The 18355-nt window shown below is 50.8% G+C and overlaps 2 protein-coding genes across 3 annotated transcripts in view; one reads left to right on the top strand and one right to left on the bottom strand.

Moving 5' to 3' along the window:
* LOC119464079 (fibrous sheath CABYR-binding protein) overlaps positions 1 to 8823 on the top strand; it is a 65864-nt gene extending 57041 nt beyond the window's left edge. For both annotated transcript variants that reach the window (XM_037724906.2, XM_037724907.2), the window contains 2 exons: positions 4356 to 5390; positions 6831 to 8823. In XM_037724906.2, coding sequence (XP_037580834.1) covers positions 4356 to 5390; positions 6831 to 6887 — 1092 coding nt within the window. In that variant the 3' untranslated portion in view covers positions 6888 to 8823. The remainder of the gene's footprint in view (positions 1 to 4355; positions 5391 to 6830) is intronic.
* Positions 8824 to 16518: 7695 nt separating this feature from the next.
* LOC125940386 (uncharacterized) lies at positions 16519 to 18355 on the bottom strand. Its single transcript, XM_049656489.1, has 2 exons — positions 17485 to 18355; positions 16519 to 17447 (listed from the first exon to the last, which is right to left on the bottom strand). Exons 1-2 carry the CDS (start codon positions 17998 to 18000, stop codon positions 17082 to 17084), a joined length of 882 nt encoding a protein of 293 aa, XP_049512446.1. The 5' UTR covers positions 18001 to 18355; the 3' UTR covers positions 16519 to 17081.

Consider the following 18355-nt stretch of genomic DNA (forward strand, 5'->3'; position numbering starts at 1 on the left):
ATTGCGTTTTGTAGCGAGGATAATCGCGCATAACGCTTAGGAACCAAAGAGACGGCGCGACATTATCGCTACTTGCAATATTACTGACGCACTTCAGTCGTAAGGGAACGTTGTCAGGTTGCTTTAAGAAAGACATAGTGAATGGCGGACTTCGAAGGTTGTCGCCACATCAGCTTTTTTTTTTTTTTTTCGCAACTCGTGCATCTTCGCTGTATACGCCCGAGCGAATGTAATGTGATAGCGTTGTGATGTCTTGTCGTTCCAAGGTTATCTATCGCTATTCACGTGAGCCTTCTTCAACCGTTAATCTGATACGTGCCTTGTTTGGCTACTGTTAATCACTTCGCGCCCCCATCTTTTTTGCGAGTTTGTCTTCAGATTCCATCATCCCGTGAACTGTTACGAAATCATGATCTACTGATGCTGCCTAGGTACCTACTCCTCACGGCATTATGATCTAGCGTTCTTGTCTACCTGTGATGCATCCATCGTCTATATATCCGTAGTATGCCTGTAGCGCAGTGATCAGACAGTAATCCACCAGCGACACAAATGCACAGCGAGGGCACTTCGACTGCGTACTTAAACATCATTATTTTGTCGTGCTTGGTGTCTCTCGCATCAAGACTCTTGCAAGGACACATTTCTCGCAAGGACATACTTCTTGGAGTGATATCAGGGTGGCACTGCCTCAAGGATTACTCCCCATTAGACTTAACCACACGTTTAATTGCTGTCTGCGGTGTCGGTTTGACGGCGGTTTTTGCGTGAACATTGACGACGACGTCTGGGGACTGTCCTGGAGACCTTAACAGGAGCACGCGCGCCTTAGAACGATACACTGGTATTTCTCGTTGAGGCATCGCCTTTTGAAGTTGATTAGCTTTACTTCGGTTCATCGCAGGTGGCACCACAGTTCGCAAGCGCCCCAATTTTGAACCAGTCGTACCGCTTCAAGGTCTTGCGATCAGCCATGTGCCGGTTTTTCTTAACTTTCGTTGAGCGACCCCGCCCTTGCGTGGCATTTCGTCAATTCTGTGCCGCAAACGCGGATCCATCGATGCGATATAGCGTTCTCATGATGCACTTACTAGCTGTTTGTTTTGTCTTACTGGGTGCGTAACGCCGTGCCCACTCGTTTACTCTGCCTACCCAATTGACGTGCCTTCCTGGGGCGTGGTACCTTCTTGGCCCAATACCGGCTCGGATCGATTTCGACCTTTCTACCTCATGCGGTTAACAGGTGGCTTGCTGTATGTTTCTCTTCGGTATGAAAGAGGCAGTGAAATAGGCGTCGCGCTGATTGGCGTTTACTGCACCCGCTTCCTTCACTCCCGCTATAGTGAATCTTGGAAGTCGCCGGTTTTATTAACGCGCACAAACATGGGCAACGTTGCTGCAGACTATACGTCAAGATTTTATAGATCTGCCCCGTGTAGCAGGTGACTGTCGATCGCGCCGTTCTAGAAAGGACTTACCCCATCCTGTATGCGACTGTGCCTTACTTACCTGCGGCCGTAGTTTCCCAAGTAAATTATTAGCGGGTAAGCGTGACACTAATGTCGGCGGGAATTGCATGTATGGGGGAACGTGTAACACGTGGATTTGCCTAAACTTCGTCATTGTGGCTTCAAACGACTGTGCGAGTTGGCAGCATTATTTGAACTCAATATTGTTTTATCAATGCAACAGTTTTAAACGACTGTAGTGGTACGCATGTGCGCACAAACCTACTGCCTTCGTGCGGTTGGCATAAGCTTAAAACGTTTCAATCTCCAACGAGCACGAAGATCGGACAAATCCGTGTACTATACCCGATTCTCGTGGTACCGAAAACGATGGCAGCGTCTGAGTTCCCTCCGGCAACCTTTGTAGGAAATCCGCTATGCCAGCAGCCACGTGCGCTCCTTGCCAACACCAAAGCCTGTACACTCCGATCCACGACGTCACGCTACCTAGTCCGAAATTTCGATTGCCAAGAACTGGCGTGACCAAAGCGGTGACGTCAAAATCACTGTTACCTACTCGGGAGCATCCCCGTTAGATTCTATGGCAGTCGGGCCACGTAGCATGGCGTCATCGATCGGAGTGAACAGGCCGTGTGCTACTACTCCTTTCCTTACTCCAAGTCCCGTACCTCGCGCTGAATTCCCGTCGTGCCGGTCTCGTCTGTGAAATACCGCACCGCTGACTCAAAAGTGAACGACGCGTTTTCACGTCCACCAACGCTCCAGCGCCTTCCATGTCAGCCTTGTCTCTCGCGCCGTCTCGTCCGCTGCCCACAGCTGACGCGCCTCCGCCGCCGCTTGACGCCTACCGGCGACCGAGGAGGGAAACTTGCGGGGGCTCGTCGGCGCTTCCGGTGACGTTCAACTCGCGCCTTTTTGGCGCCGCGCCCGAATCTTTCAGTGGAATGCGCGGCGTTGCGACGCGTAGCGGTAGCGCCAGAGAAGAGGCATGCTTCGCTTGCTCTCTCCAAGCGCGCGCGCGCGCGCGCCTCGTAAACATTTTGGCGGCGTAGACCGGTGCGCACCGGCTTTTCCCGCGCGCGCCGATAGAAGGCCGCGTAGCATGTGACCGTGTTTCACCGCTCTGCGCGCGCGTTCTCACGTGGCCCAGTGCCCACGCTTTCATCGGGCCAAGCGCGCGAGACACGGCTTGCTTGCCCTGGTGTCGGGGCTGTCGCAACGTCAACTGCGCGGTTATGTGCGTTAAACCCTTCTGCGCAGATCGGTTTTCTTTTATTCTTTTTGCGTAGCCAAGGAAAGTCGCAGAAACGCGCCGGAGGGGCGACTGTTTTTAGCCGTCCTCCGGTTAAAACTTGCAGTCGGTCAGCTGATCGCATTGCCCGGCCTCAGCTCGTGGTGAAATGTCATTGGCCTTCTCATGTCCGCACTAGAGGACCTTAGTCATTTCGCGTTGCGCTAAATTTACACTCCGGCTTCGCGGTTGCCGCCTCCAGATGTCAGCTGGACCTTGGGCACCGATTTTTCTTTCTTCAGCGGGAGAAATTCTTGGGACCGCTCCTAAATAGTCGTCTCCCTCTGGGCAACCGCGCCGCGCCCATGGTGTATTGGCGCATGTCATATTTGCGTTCTAATTTTCTCCCTCTTCACGTCCATTAACCATGGGCCACTGGACATTTACTCGCTTGCGCCGAGTTGGTTGCACGGTTACCTTGATCCTGTGTCACTGCCTTGCTCCGAAGAACGCTGATAAAGTACGTTCATCACCTGTTGATCCTCTCTGCACATTGTCATAGCCTCCGAGACTCGCGTCGACTCATTCGATCACATGACTGCTCAACGTGTCATGAAGATGTCACTAGAAATTTCGGCATTACTTCCGATAACCCATTCTACTCCAGCGCCTACACGGAGCAGCATTTTCATCTCGTGAGGCTTCCTGAAGCACTTCGGTAAAAGAGCGTTACCGCCGCCCCCTGAATACCACTGTGGTCTCTCGTGTTCTATAGTCGACGCGGACTCGTTGCTTTTATTCGCCTATACAGACTGGTGCAGTACTTAATCAGTGTCGTGTCTACTGCTTTCAATTATTTTGGAACCACTTTTGTTGGTTCCAAAGATAGTGTCTGCGCTTACACTGTCTTTTCGTGCGTCGCTATCTACATTTCCGGAGCAACTCCCTATCCATTACACCATGAACCAACTAACCCCTCAAGATACTATTCGCAAGTATATTGCTATTTCGAGCGTCTTCATTTGAAGGACTTTCCTTGGTACTGCCAAATGTCGAAGCACCGTACGACTCCCCAAATAGAACTTCCTATATAATAGTCATGATCTTTATTTACTTAAGGATAGCGTTGTCTGACACATCAGGCTTCACGTATTCATCAGCAGCTCTGCCAAATTCGGCGCAAGCTGATCGTTTGATGGTTTCTTAACTCCCCCAAATGTCCAATCGCATGTAATTGTCGTTCCCAATCAAGCCGTAGTATCGATTACTCTAACGCTCCGGTGGTACCTCATCTAGTGCGGTCTTCGATTCACCGCCTATGGTCTGTTTTAAGATGCCAGGAGTAATACGTAATATCCATTTCTTCACCAATAGCACTGCGTCATGATCGGTTCACCTATCGCCTGCGACAGCCCGCCTTCCAGTTAGGCGTAGGCTGGAGTCGCACGTTGACACAAGCAATGACACGGATGGCTACGAAACCTTGCTTTGCTTGTGTCAGTCTGTTTCTGGCGCGAATTTGCAAAGGCGCGGTGTGACTTTCAATATACGATTGCTAGCATGCTTCATTATGAATAAGAATGAAACGAACCAGTGCCTACTCGGCCACCTTACACTTCAGCTGCTAACTGATCTGTTTCTCTCATTTCGCGCAGGAGACCGAAGTGCCTCAGGTCGATAAGCCCGTGGAGAAGGTTGAGACCGCCACCAAGGAGGTTATCACAAACGGCACCGCCGACGCTCCGGAGGCCAAGCCAGTGCCAAACGGCACGGCCGAGCCTGTAGCCGAGAAGATCGCAGAACCCGCGCCCCAGGAACCCGCGGCCCCCGCCCCGGCAGCCACGGAAGCCAAGCCAGCCGAAGAAGTCAAGCCCGCGGAGGAGCCCAAGCCCGTCGCCGAGCCGCCCGCTCCTGAACCTGCAGCGGCGCCAGCTCCCGTTGAACAGAAGCCCGAAGAGCCCAAGCAGCCCGAACCGGAAGCCGCTCCCGCTAAGGTCGAGGAACAGCCAGCGGCGGCGGAGCAGGCTAAGCCTGCCGAGGAGGAAGTTAAGGTAGCAGAAGAGGCACCGAAGGAACCCATTCCAGCGGCTGCCGTAGAACCGGCCAAGGAAGAGTCTGCGCCAGCACCTCAAGCACCCGCCACAGACGCTCCCGTGGCCGAACCGGCAGAAACGAAGGCTGAGCAGCAGCAGCAGCCCGCCGCAGAAGTTGTCGTTCCCGCTGCCGAGGTCGTCTCTCCCCTCCAGGACTCCGGGTACCTCGAGCCACAGCCGACCGAGGTCGTGCTCGAAAAGGCCCTAGCCGAGGCAGAGCAACAGGCCGCCCCGGCGCCTGCTGCCGCGGCCCCAGCCCCCGCCGAAGAAAGCAAACCGGCCGAGGAACAGCAGCCCTCCTCTGCTGAACCCGCCGAGTCCAAGGATCTCGACCTCCCGGCTGTCACGGAACTGCCCGCCGTGGAACCGCCAACCTCGGAGGTGCCGATGGCGGCGCCGGCCGTTCCCGAGGCGCCCGCGACAGACGCGGCAGCCACGGAGTCCCCGTCCAGCGAAGCCCTGGAGGCTGAGCCCGAGAAGGCGCCCGAGGTTGCCAGCCCCGTCGCCGAGCCGCCGGCTGAACCCGCTGCTCCCACAGAGGCCCCCGCCCCCGCCGAGCAGACCTGTCCTGCGGAGTCAAGGCCCGAAGGAGACGCTGTAAGGGTTACCCGCCTTGCTTTTCTCTTTGCGAAGATACTCGTACTTGTTCAGAAAACATCGCATTCGGTATCGCCGAACAATGTTTGCCCGGGCCACGTGTGGCTGTTCTAACCCTATATTCGCAAAGGGGTCTCAACGCTTAGTTAGAATCCCAACTTCATGATAATGATCGTTAATGGTATGATCACTCCATGGCCCTTGAAACAGGATGTCGAGTTGGGCCTTCTTACTGGTTACTGTATCGTGATCTCGCATTTTATTTGCTTTATATTTTCAATTTACCGATGCCCTTACGATCGTCACTAACGCTTCCCTGTTTTTTTTTTTCTGGCCTATACTCGGATCATAGTTAGTATCTGACTCTAAAGGACAAGCTGGGCGAAAGAATCTGGAACCGCAAAGGCGCTGCCATGTTTCTGCGACTCATTTTTGTAGCACTAAAAATATTGAAAATATTATGCAAAAGCAAGCACTTACACACCACGTAGGCAGGGACAATGTTTGAAGTTCATTACGTATATTTTTCAGAAAGATCGGATGGCTATTTACAAAATGTTTATGTAAAATTTACGGTTTCTGAAAGGCTGTTTGCAGGCACCTTAACTAGATGGCGCTACCATACTGACGGAGACATATAGAAGCAGAGTCCCCAGTAATGGTTTAAAAAGTTTGATGCTTGGAATTCTTGGTATTCGTGTGTTTTCTCAAAAATAAAGATAGGACAATAGGCACAATAAGAGCTTGGTGACGCAACCCACTACCCTGTTTCAAAGGGGACGCTCATAGCATCCATCCATCCAACGACTCTGGATCGCATTGATTGCGCTCCTCGTCTGAATCGCATCTCGTCATCTGCGCGCCTGCATAGGGTAGCAACATGGCGGCGCCCTTGCGGTTCTCGATTTCAATGCATCGGCGCTATGGGGAGCTTTTCCTCTAGAGTTGGTTAACTCTGACTCGGATAGTCCTGTCTCCATAATGGCGCACAGTGCCGTCATCCGGCAGGTCAAATACACTGAGCTTTTATAGCACTTCTCGGTTATTCCTACAACCAGAAGTTGCAAGAATAGCCGTCGACAGTCACTGAAGCACAGTGACGGCTTCAGTCGAGCGTGCACCACTGTCATCTGATTAGTTTGAGCTATGGGTAGTGTCAAGTTCAAGAACGCTTTTGAATGCGGGGTAAATCATGCTGGAGAGTCGAGGAACCAACCATCGAAGTCGGAGGTGCTCGAAGTTAATCCAAAGCCTACAAATATGGCGTTCCCATAGCCTACTGTGTAGTTTCTGAACGATAAACTCAGTGTTTTAGTTCATTTTGTTCAGTTTCTCTTTGGTGTGTGTGTGTGTGTGTGTGTGTGTGCTTGTTCAGCACATGCCCTGCAATAGCCGATTGCGCTCTGTATTACATAGTAGCGTTGTTCCTCTTTTTCGCAGGCCCCCGATGCCAAAGCCGAGAGTGCGAGCGCCGAGGCTCCTAAGGTGGAGGAGTGAACCACGGGGAACCTTTGTCATCGCCCCACGCGCGGAATCTAGAAAGCTCCCGAGCCCCGCTGACCATGTTGTGGCTTTCGTTCTGTAATCACGTTCTCGGGTGGGAAAAGACTCCTTGTGTGAGGGGAGGAGGGATTAGGGGAGGGGTTCTTGTGCCCGCTGCGCCCTCTGGTGGCCGGCGACGACGGGAATTGTTGGACTTTAGTTGAAGCACGATTGCGATGATGCTGACGGATAAAGTGGCACGCTGTAGTTCCGTGTCCGAAGATTTCGCACGGGCCACACAACCGCCGGAAGCCTTCGGAGCGGGACTCGGGCGGCAACTGTGTGCCAGGTCGTGCCATTCGTGTGAAGTGGGTTGGGGAAAGGGGAATGGCCGAGCAGTGACGTCACGTGGACCGAAAACTGCACGGTGTGCGTAGCGGGTAAAGAAGGCAGGGCACTCTACGCGCTGGTGTTGTACACATTTGACTTGTCGCTTGTCTGTTTGATTTCAGCGTTCTCGCAACACATTCTTCTTATCGTGTCATGTGGTAGTTGAGCCGAAACGTCAACCGTCGCTCTCACGAGTCCCCGACTAATCCTATCCGCGAAGAAAACTTTCGGTGCGGTCACCACGATGAGGTCTGTCGATAGTGCAATTGCTGGCACTTGACACCTCTGGATAGTCGGTCCCCCCTGTTCCCTTGATAGCTTTTTCGTCAGTGAGTCCGCACTTTTTATTAGTCCCGTTATCGCGGATACTAGTGTGCCATGGTGAAGATGACGTGTTAGTTGTGTTCTTTCAGTTCACTTTTGCCACGTAGTTACGTTTCCAATGCTCCTTTACGCATTATTTAACCACTCAGCTTTATATAAGTACGCCGATGGGAGTCTCGCCATCGTGTTTCTAGGTCAGTGTGTGTACGTGTACGCGAGATCAAGTTGCAGCGAGACCCTCGATGATCAAAAGACTTGTCTCTGCAGACTCGGCCGCCGCCATAACTGCATCCGCCAGTCGCTGTTCGTTTTTGCCTTTTAAGAAAAATCTTGTACGGACAGAGGTCGCAGTGTTATGTGCCAATCATCTCGTACTAGCCCGAACGTGGTTGCAGTTTTTTCCGCGACCGTCGTCTTCATATCTCGGGGCATTGTGCCCGAGAGCTTTTTGCCCAGAATGCACATGCGTGCCGAGGTGTTACCTTGAGAACAGTGTAGTTTGGTCTTTCGTCGCTAGAGTTTACCATACTGTGTCGTTTTAGCAATCGTCGCTATCCCCCGTCAATGATGTCCATTGCCAAGGGCGGATCCCAGAACGTGGAAGAACCGTTTGGTGATGCCGCAATTGCCTGGCGTGCTCACAGGTCGGTGCTTTTTCGGATGTCGGAGTGACCACGTTCGTCAGCGTAGTCAGGATTTTTGGACGGCTGCATTTCTCTGTGCAACATTGCTGCGCTATCACTTCAAATAGCTATAGCTGCACTATCGGTCGACCAGCAGCACTTGGCTGGTTGATAAATTTCTTTGCCAAGCCTTGGCAGCACAGTTTCAGTGTCACGTGATAGCAGTTCCTCTCTGGCTTCAGGGTACCTTTGCTGCGAGATGCCTAGGTGCTTTCAAGACGCCCAGAACGTTTTCTTCTTCTTCTTTGGCGCGGCGGAGCTTCGACTTCTTTGCACACTTTCATGGGCCGGCTTTTTAGGCCTATTTGTACGCGCCCCCTGGCGGTATTTCTCAGTAGCTCGTTTGTACTTTTCACAAAGCTCGTTGAGCCAGGGCTGCGAGATACCAGTCTGGCCGTGCGACTTCTTCTAAGCACTATAGCGTTGTCCATCTCGTCTGGCTGCAATTTTTTTTTTGATGCCTTTTAACGTGAGTTTTTGACCGTGTTTTGCAGACACTTCTTTCCGCCCTCCAATGTTTATACTCTGAATAAACTTCTGATACAAACTTTTCATTCGCTGTTGTGCTCTATTTACTCCCATTGTGTTCTATTTATGCTCTATTTAATCCCATTCCTATTCTCCATGTCATGAGAGGACGCCGACCAGAAAGGTGTTCTTACTGTAGAGGGACCGAAGGTTCGCTAGCTAAAAGGCCAGGGACCACTGATTTATTGGCTAAAGCGCGCACTTCTAGGAGCCCGAGCATGGCGCAGAAGAGCCTCCAAATGAAGCTGAATGACGCCGATGACGACGGTGCCACTAGAATTAGTATTGAATGTTTCAGCTTCCGTTTTACGGAAGCTTTGCTCACTAAACTACCGTAAGCAGAAACGCCTAATAGCGTCTGTCTGTCCCAAGATTTCACTATACCCGACAAGACTACTTCCAGAGAGTACCAAACCACCGATTTTCCTTTCGAGCAGGTCGTCAATTTTTAATCCAGCAGACTTGCGTTTTTTCCATCATAAATGTGTCGTCATAAATGTGCCATCATAAATGATGGCAAGAAAAGGTTCCCAATATTTCGTATACGGGTGCGATTAGTTGCATGCCTGCTTTGTTCGAAAAATGAGTCATCTATACACGCTAAAGAGAAAGTTTAAGTCGCTAAATTTTTCATCTGACGAAAAATGGTTTGTTATATAGCGTAGAAAGGCCAACTGCTTCAATTTTGCGCCGAAGTCCGCGGTACGACAGCGTGAAGTGTTCGTTCTGGCGTCCTTTTCTGTCTTACCACATGTTCCGTTTCTCGATGAAGAAAAGAAAGCAAGGAGAGGAAATGCAGGGAGGTTAACCAGACGAGCGTCTGGTTTGCTACCCCACCCTGCACTGCGGGTTTGAAAAATATATGGAACCTCACGGCGACGCAGAAGGCAGAAATGAGCCTGGAGTGTCCATATAATTGCTATCGCAATAAAATGGGGCAATAGATTGAGGAATGCAGGCACGCAGGATGACTTTAAGCGGTCACTCGGGTTTGTGCACTTCTTGAACTGCACTAGTGCACGAATAGCTTCTTGCGTCATCGATGGTTGGTTTACTATTTAAGAAGCGCAGCTTGATAATAGAACTTCGTGGGACGTTCTAGCGTATAGTGTGCCTTTATTCCGCACGACTTGGTTTTATTGCTGGAAAATGCCAAGGAACAATTGTGAGAAAAGCCGTTTCTGTCGGTGCAAGGGTATATGGCTGAACAAAATGCAGTTCAGAAAAAAACTAGCTGTAGGAGGGTATAAGTAGAGCTTGTAAGGTCCAATCGAATTGAGTAGAGTAATTAGTGTATCAGGTGGTCCTTGTACAATGCCCGTTTCCTTGAATTTTACTTCTAGTATTTGAGCGAAACAAAAAAAAAAAGTTTGGTGCTGTGAACGCTGAGCATTGAGGGTAAGTGAGTGGTGCTGCATAAAAAATTTTAAATATTTATTGCACGCATTATCATAACATTTTCACCTCTCCCTGTTACAAAGGTTATGAGTTAGAATGAAAAGAAAATGCATTATATTTCTGAATGTTTATTCTTTTGAGAGCATTGTAACCATGTTTCTGGCTTTCAAGAGTGGTGCGCTTTATTTGACGGTGCGATCGCCATACGGTATATTGAAGTGAATTCGTGCTGGCCTTCTTCGTAAGGAAGCTGCATAAATTGAATGTGGATCTGATTGTTCAGAATTAACCGTTCATAGTCTATGTTCAAAATGTTTTCAGGGCTACTTTGACGACGACGTTCCGTTATACAATAGCGAAAAAGCTTACAATATTTGTGTTCTGCCTCATGTGTGGACATCATCGCGCAGCGAGACTTACTAAGAAAATTGATATACCGTTTTAAAGTGCGATTTCTAACCATGTAATTATGGAACTTGTATCGGAGTAAAATTTGTTTTAGGTCTTGTGCTGATTATTTACAACCTCGTTTGAAGTATCTTATTTCGGGTTCACTGCATAACGTGGCTACAAATTCATTAGGGAGGAGAGCAAAGTGCAATGATGCCACAGTTTTCTGTGCCTGCAACGAAGGGTGTCACTAAAGTTAATGTCCTAATTATTTTTGCCCTGCCAAAGTGCTTTGCAGTGCGACTACTGAACACCTACAGCCAACTACAATAATTACTATACTGTAGTAACTCCCTTTTTTTTATAAACCACAATGATGCTGGCATACAAGTCACATGTTCGCTAAATAGACGTTATGTCGACATTCCGTGTCGCAAGTTCAGACGTGAATGTTTATGAACAGCGAATTCTTTAAGTGTCAAGCAAGCCGTGCGATATGCTATATTATAATGCGTGCTTGTGCGTAATGCGTGCATCTCGGATGTAATCGAACACGAGCGATTATTCGCGGATGTATACTAGGACACATATATAAGTAGCGGAATGTGCTCGCCTCTATTGTGCTTTGAGCGTTGCTAGTTTTTCCCGGCATAATTTCACCCAATAAATAGCTAAATTTTCCCACTCTTGGCAGTCTTTGACTCTTTGCCGTCACTACGACGTGACAATATTCTGAAAGAAAATCGCGAACGGGAATGTAAAAATACAGTGCGTTTACTTTGTGGTTTATATTCACGCTTTCAAAAATTTATGCAGTGATATTTCATTTGAAAACACGCACATTCAATGGACACAGAGGGAAATAGGTAGGGAGTTTCGCTGGTAACTGCCACCGGAGAGTGGCACAACGCCTGCCTAATTCTTTGTGATTGAGGGAATAGAAGGGAAGAGAAGGAGAGAAGGGAAGTAAAGAGGAAAGAAACGGCAAGATGACAGGCATCAAACGACAAACAATATAGCGCGCCAGTAAGAAAAGCATACGCGTAGTAAGAAAAGAAAGCATGAAGGTCGCACTATTTACAAAGGAATGCAAAAAAATACGCAAACAAAGCTGGCAGGAACACTGGACCGAGATGTGCAAAGCGCACTTTATGGCGAGCTTTATGGACACTTCGATATGAAAATTTCATCCTAGTGCAGTGTGGGTGCTACCCACATCGCACTACAAACTTTTGTTACAAGGGCACTCACACGAGACAGTGAGCAAGGGAAGCAATAGTGACGTCATGGCCGTAATTTTGTTTGTATTGGAAAGCTTTGAGCTGGGCAATGACAATGTGACATTTCCCTTTCGATGAGCGCCGTGTAACTGGCAGATAAGGCTGCATGCACGTCCTCACCAAATGAAAAAGTATACGTTACAAAAAATACGTAGCACCACTGGAAAATATAAGTACCGCGCGAGACACCGAGAACTGGCCCGTTGACGACATTTATATATGACGTTTCCAACTACACGGTAGCAATGACACGCAGCGACAATTACGATCAATGCGCGACTCTCGCGTTGTGATACACGGAATTGTGTCAAATAGAGTATTCTTTTCTGGTTTCAGTAAAAGTCGTGACGCCAGCGCCTATGTTTCGTGCATGCAGCGCCATTTTTATTCCCGATCACGGACTGCGAGTTACATGAGAAGCAGCTCAAACGTAAACATGATAATCTGAAACTTAAACTTGGTTGTGCAGCCTCCTCGGCCTGTATGGCTTTATGTAAAGTTTTTATAGAGAGAACCAAAAGTCAGCATACCCCAGCGATTCGTCCAGCTCTGAACGCATTTATTGCTTCAGCGAGCACTGCAGGCTCTTTCGGTGGACCCCACCATCCTCTCGAGAACTTTGCGATGCCCATGACAGGCCTCTTCGAAGATCGAAGACGCCGAACATCTTCCTAGTACGCTATACAGTATTGCCTGCTGGGGCCTCCGAAACTCGCGCACAGATGCCACCACTGACGCCACGCAGTCGAGGACTGCGAAGAGCCGTAACCTCTGTAAATGCTTGATAATGCAGTGGTACCACACCCATCTCTGGTTACTGCACCCATTTCCCTATACTGCACATAAGTGGTGTCCAAGATTTGTGCCCCAGCGACGGTCCCCTCTGAGAAACAAATACTTACGCTATGGTTATGTGGGCCTAATGCACAGAAAAAGATTGCGGAGCAGAAAACACGTTATGGCCACCATGCCGCAGTAGCGCGAGTTAGAATCAGTTTCTTTTTTTTAAACACTGTCGCGAGGTGTAACCTGAGGTTGAGGAGGTGGCCAGACGTTGTTGGTTTCCTGGAAAGGGTGGATGGCATGGAAGAAGGAAATGTACAAAAAGGAAAAAAAATCAGCCGCATATCCACGGAGTGAATGATGAGTGGGCGAAACACCGGGGGATCATTTGGGTAACCGTGAATCCCCGTACATTGCCTTGTGATCAGTGCAGCCGCACGGCGACGCCTGTAAGCGGACCCAGAGGCGGCGAGAGTGCGGGAAGCGGCGGCAAAACGCCGGAAGCGTTCTCTACCTGAGGTTGGTGGCGCGGATGCTCGGTTCAAGCGCGAGATTCGCGAGACCTCAGCTCCGGGTCCCCTTGCCGGCGTTGCCGTACTGCTGCAGCTTTGCGAGCCCTCGGCTCCGGGTCCGCAAGCCGGCGTTGCCGTGCTGCTGCAGCTTCGCGAGCCCTCAGCTCCGGGTCCGCTTGCCGGCGTTGCCGTTTTGCTGCAGCTTCCCGCGCCCTAGACTCCGGGTCCGCTTGTTGTCTGCGTCGCCGTGCTGCAGCAGCTTTGCGAGCCCTCGACTCCGCTTGCAGTTGAGCCGCCACTCTCGCCTTTTCATCCATAGCGGGCGCGCCGTTATCAGAAGCGATCGTTATCATCCATGGCTGAAGAGAGAAAGAGAGCGCGCGTCGGGAACGACCGCAGCGCCCCTAGCGGACTCCATGCAAACCAGAGCTACGGACGACGAGGGAGGGACAAGGCTCGGCCCTAAGGTGCTTCGCCCCTAAAACGCGGAGGAACACAAGCTGATGTACCGTGAAGCCATCGCATTTCCTCTCTCAAACAGTCGGCCGAACAAGTGACGCTGCTCTCGGTGAACTCGGTCCGGTGTGCTTGGTTACCGGTAGGTTTTAGTCGACGCGCACCTGGTTGGGGTGCTTAGCCAAGCCGCTCTGTGCACATTTTGTCGATATGCTCGTGTAATTTCTGTGGTTTATTTCAATGTATGCACTCATTGTCTTCGTTGCAACGTGCATGTGCGGCAGTTGCAGGTCACTGTCGCACCCGTTGTCTTTTGGAAGAGCGCGCGATGAGCGCTGCGGTGGAAGACACTAAAACTTACCGCCACGTGATCACGTTCTGGGCCCACTTTTCTTGGCTTCAATTTTTGTTACGTAATGCTCCCTCCTAGCACTTTCATTCTTCCATGACGAACGGACACAGAAAACTCAGTTTAGAGCTTCACACTGCTGTCATAGTAAAAGATGCAGTTGAAGTATATTCCTTCATTCACCCATGAAGGAGCCAAGGGGTGTTTGTGGCAGCTAGAATATTGATAACCACTGCTATAGTCAGATAATCTGCGCTGGGCGACGGGAAAGACGAGGAGGGATAGTAGTATAACGGTGAGCGGTGGATTGAGGCCTACAATATGCCCCACAACTATGTGGCTTTAGGGGCTATCCAAAGTTTAAAAACAATGCTGCTCAGAAAACAATGTAATGCGAAGACGCGCATAAGGAGTACATGTAGCTGCCTTGCCGCGGCCCACTAAATATTCGTCTAACAATAGTTCGTTTGCAAGACATGCCAGGAAAACATAGCCAAAGTGCCTGTCGATCGTGCGCCTTTACTGAAGGCAATAATTTGCTCAGTGCACGTCCCAAGCACAGTGGTGCGTCAGCCAGAACGAAGAGACGATGCGAGCTTAAAAAGCGCTGACCCAGTTACAACTTTGTCGAGCGTTGTTGCGACTGGCCTTTGCGACGACACAATTTGTGTCACACCGTCGAAGCCACGGCGAAAGCCCGGACGCCTGAAGTACGCCGAGCCGCCCGCGACGGTTGCAAAAAGCCTAGAAGGCTTCAACGGCTAGAAGACGTTAGCCTTTGTGCGTGCATTCTCACCTCATTCCCCTCGGCGTGCGCGACGCGATGATTTCTGCGTGTGACGTCGGTGGTCTCTGTGCGCGCGTGTGCGCGCGTCAGTGATTTTCTCTCTGCTGTGCCAGTGACGGTTTTAAAAAATCACCGCCCCTTCCACTCCTTGAAGATGGTTGAACAGTGAAGCTGTGTTTAGTTACACCGAGTATTACGAGTGTTACATGTGCATGTGTTGCACGTGATGTAATTGCGTAAACACAAGTAAACACACCTCTACAACACGAAGAAGAAGAAGTTAATGATTTGAAAATGTAGAGAGGTCGGCCGGAAAATGGAGCATCTGGCCTGCTACTCTACGTAAGGGAAGGGGAAGAGGGGAAGAAAGATGGTCACAATGGGGGATGATAATGGGAGGAACTAGGTGAAAGGACATTGCATAAACGTTATCACAACACGAACTTATATTGAAACGTTGCGAGGTGAAAAGAGGCAGCGACTTTCGACGCTACCCGACGAGTGTCCAGTTCTCTGGTCGAAACCTGCCGAGCCGCCGCTAGAGGCATCGGCTGCAGTCACGGACGTCGCACGCGTTTGGCGCGAACGCGGTGAAACGCGGACGGCTTCGGCAGCAGCTCTACACGTTGCGTGTTATCCGAAAGGGCGTGCCGCGCAGAAACACCTTCTCTTATCGCCTCTCCTCCTATTCTGGTCACGTGACCTGCTCTCCCCCGGCGCGGATCTCATCCTCTCCTGGTAACGTGACCTGCGTGACGCCGGACAGACTGTGAAGGGTAAGAACATCTTCGCTGCTAAAATACGTTGGACTCCTGTGTACTGATCGAGCGGCGGCCGCAAGCACGGAGAGCGTCCGCCTCCTGGTCGAGGTCGTTCTGAAGAGGCTATAAAACACGCCCCCGACAACAGCATCCTTCAGCACCAGCTTAGAGCGTTTGTGCCGCTTTGCGTTACGAAGCTTGTAGAGCTCACGGCTCTGTAGGGATGTAGTTACACGTTCTATGTTCATCGTTACGTCGACCATCTCGCGTCTCTGCCTGGGCCCCCCGCTGGTCAAGCTCCAGACCGCTAGGCCCACGCTACTTCTACAAACCTGGGTTCTCGTCTTTAACAGCGTACTTATTATTAGTGATTTAGCGCAGAATCTACAAAAAATCACACAGAGACACGAACGGAACAAGCGCTAACTTCCAGCTAACGTTTAATGGTAGATGTTCTGAATATATACAGCAAAACAGACAAAAAGAAAAGAAACAATATAACTAATCACTTGGTCGTACCAACACGTGGTGTTACTAAGCGCTTGTTTCCAGCTGCCCTCAAGAAAACTAATTTATTTTGCAGAGAACAAAGGAGGCGGTGCGCTGACGTTGGTACGATCAAGCGATTAGTAATGTTCTTTCTTTTCTTTTTGTCTGTTTTTCTGCATACATTCAGAACATCTGGCGTTAAACGTTAATTGGAAGTTAGCTACTGTTCTGTTCGTGTCTCTGAGTGCTTTTTTTGTAGATTCTGTGCTAAAACACTAACAAGTATGGATTACCAACTAGCCCGAACCAACGATTTAACAGCGTGTACCAAAGTTTAGCACAGGTCTAACCGGGTCACATGAGAGGTAAACGCCTTGTTAGCAGCATCAGCCTGATATGGCTTGCAATTCGTCTACCGCTACTTGTGACTGGACGTAAATATATTCTTCGTGGTGTGCAGTACAATTAGGTACGTTGATAGCCGAGGTCCTGCCTCAAGCCAACCTTTCGCGCTAACGAACTGTCTTACAGCAGGCCGCTGTGACATTTCAATACATTGGAGGCATTGTAGCAAACCCTCTAGCAATCGTTTATTCGCAAGCAAACTGCAAGGAATGACATGTCTGACGTCCGGAGCTGAAGTCCAGGACCACGTCGGCACGTGCTTTGAGCTTTCGGAATTGACTCATTTTTCAGCAGCCTTTTGAAACCTGCTCGACAGTTCACAACGTCGAGTCTATAGAGCATGCCATGTAAGTGGGGTTATCACTCTTGTTGCTTTATTGCATTGGGGTTTTCATAGTCCTGAAGTTCAAACTTGTACTTCGGCGATATTAAAATTGACAGACACATCAGTCAACGCCGTCACATCATGACGCTCACCTTCGCCCAAGCCATTCGGCGTTAACGAGACACCAGGCGCGATTCAGCCTTGTCGCAACATCGTTGCACGAGTCGTTTCGTACACGACACCTTTGGCTTTATTTGCCGTCTGTTCCGTGAGCGAATAAAAAAAAACGGAAAGAAGCTATCATGACACTTCAAAAACAAGTCAGTCAAGGATGAGAGAGAAGGCACGACTACACAAGCAGCTGGCGTTCAACGCCATTGCCGCGGGTCACCATCGGACACCACCAGCGGCCGTTGCTGAGCAGTATGATGCCACTGAACTTGGATGAGTACAACGCCATGACCACGATGCAGGTGGCCGTGCCCACGAACGTCAGGCAGATGATGACGCCCAGCGTGGCCACCCGCTGGCTCGCATCCTGACCCATAGCGTTACGCTTGGCCTCTCTCTCTGCAGCCATGTCCACCACCGTCTCGTTGGTGATGTAACTCGTTTGGTTGAAGATCTGCAGCGCGTCCAGCGTAATGTTGGCCGGCAACGCCAGCAGGGACTCCAGGGAGAAGTTGAACAGCGATGCCTGTTGCTGCAGCTGAGACTGTAGCTGAGACTGTAGCTGAGACTGCAGCTGAGACTGCTAGCTGAGACTGCAGCTGAGACTGCTGCTGAGACTGCTGCTGAGACTGCTGCTGAGAGTGGTTCAGAGATTGGTTCAGAGATTGCTGCTGAGGTTGCTTCTGAAGCTGCTGTTTAATCTGCTGCTGAGGCAGGAAGCTCAGCCCGCTGCTGTTGCTGCTGCTGTTGCTGTTGCTGGGCCTACTCGCCGCCGTCGAAGGCTCGAAGACGACCACCTCTCCGATCGGCCCCAGCGTGACCTGGGGCAATCGGCTCTTGGCGGCCCAGCGTGTCGCGGTATCCTTGGGGCTCTTGGGCGCGGCGAGGGTTGTGTGCTGCGGCTCGTCCGTGTCGTTGAGCAGCAGCTGTATCTTGTAGATGAGGTCGTTGAGGAACGACCGGCTGTCCTTGGTCTTGATCAGAGTGTCGAGGAACTTGTCGTTCAAATCGTGCTCATCGGCGTCCGTGCTGGCCCGGATGCAGCCGGCGAAGGTTAGCAGCACGGCGACGCCGACGACAGCCTTCGCCGCGCTCATCCTCGCTGTTCTCGCGGGACGGGTCGTCGGGGCCGGGCGAGCGGTGACGGGCTTTCGGCACCGTGGGGTCCTGCGCCGACTAGGAGGGCGGCGCGCACCGCTGGCGGTCGTCGTCCATGCTCATGTCCCGGGAGGAAACGGCCCAGCGCAGCGCTTTCTTTTTTGGTCTAGTAAACGGCGCGCAGTGTTCCGTCCACCGGCCCGGCCAGCGAGGCACGCGAGGTCCACCTCTTCGTCGTCGATGCTAGCTCGCTCGCTCGTTCGCAGGTGTTAGAGGCTGTGGCTGTGGCTAAGGCTTTGGTTTGCAATGTCATTGCAATTGTCCGCCACCCATTGACCGGCACGGGAAGCCAAA

Source organism: Dermacentor silvarum, chromosome 9 (genome assembly GCF_013339745.2).
Source record: "Dermacentor silvarum isolate Dsil-2018 chromosome 9, BIME_Dsil_1.4, whole genome shotgun sequence".
Taxonomy (NCBI): domain Eukaryota; kingdom Metazoa; phylum Arthropoda; class Arachnida; order Ixodida; family Ixodidae; genus Dermacentor; species Dermacentor silvarum.

Coding starts and splice junctions, on each gene's coding strand:
- LOC125940386 (XM_049656489.1), bottom strand. CDS start 18,000: ATGAGCGCGGCGAAGGCTGTCGTCGGCGTCGCCGTGCTGCTAACCTTC. Junction 17,448..17,484: donor AGCTGCAGTCTCAGCTAGCA/GTCTCAGCTGCA, acceptor TCTCAGCTACAG/TCTCAGCTGCAGCAACAGGC.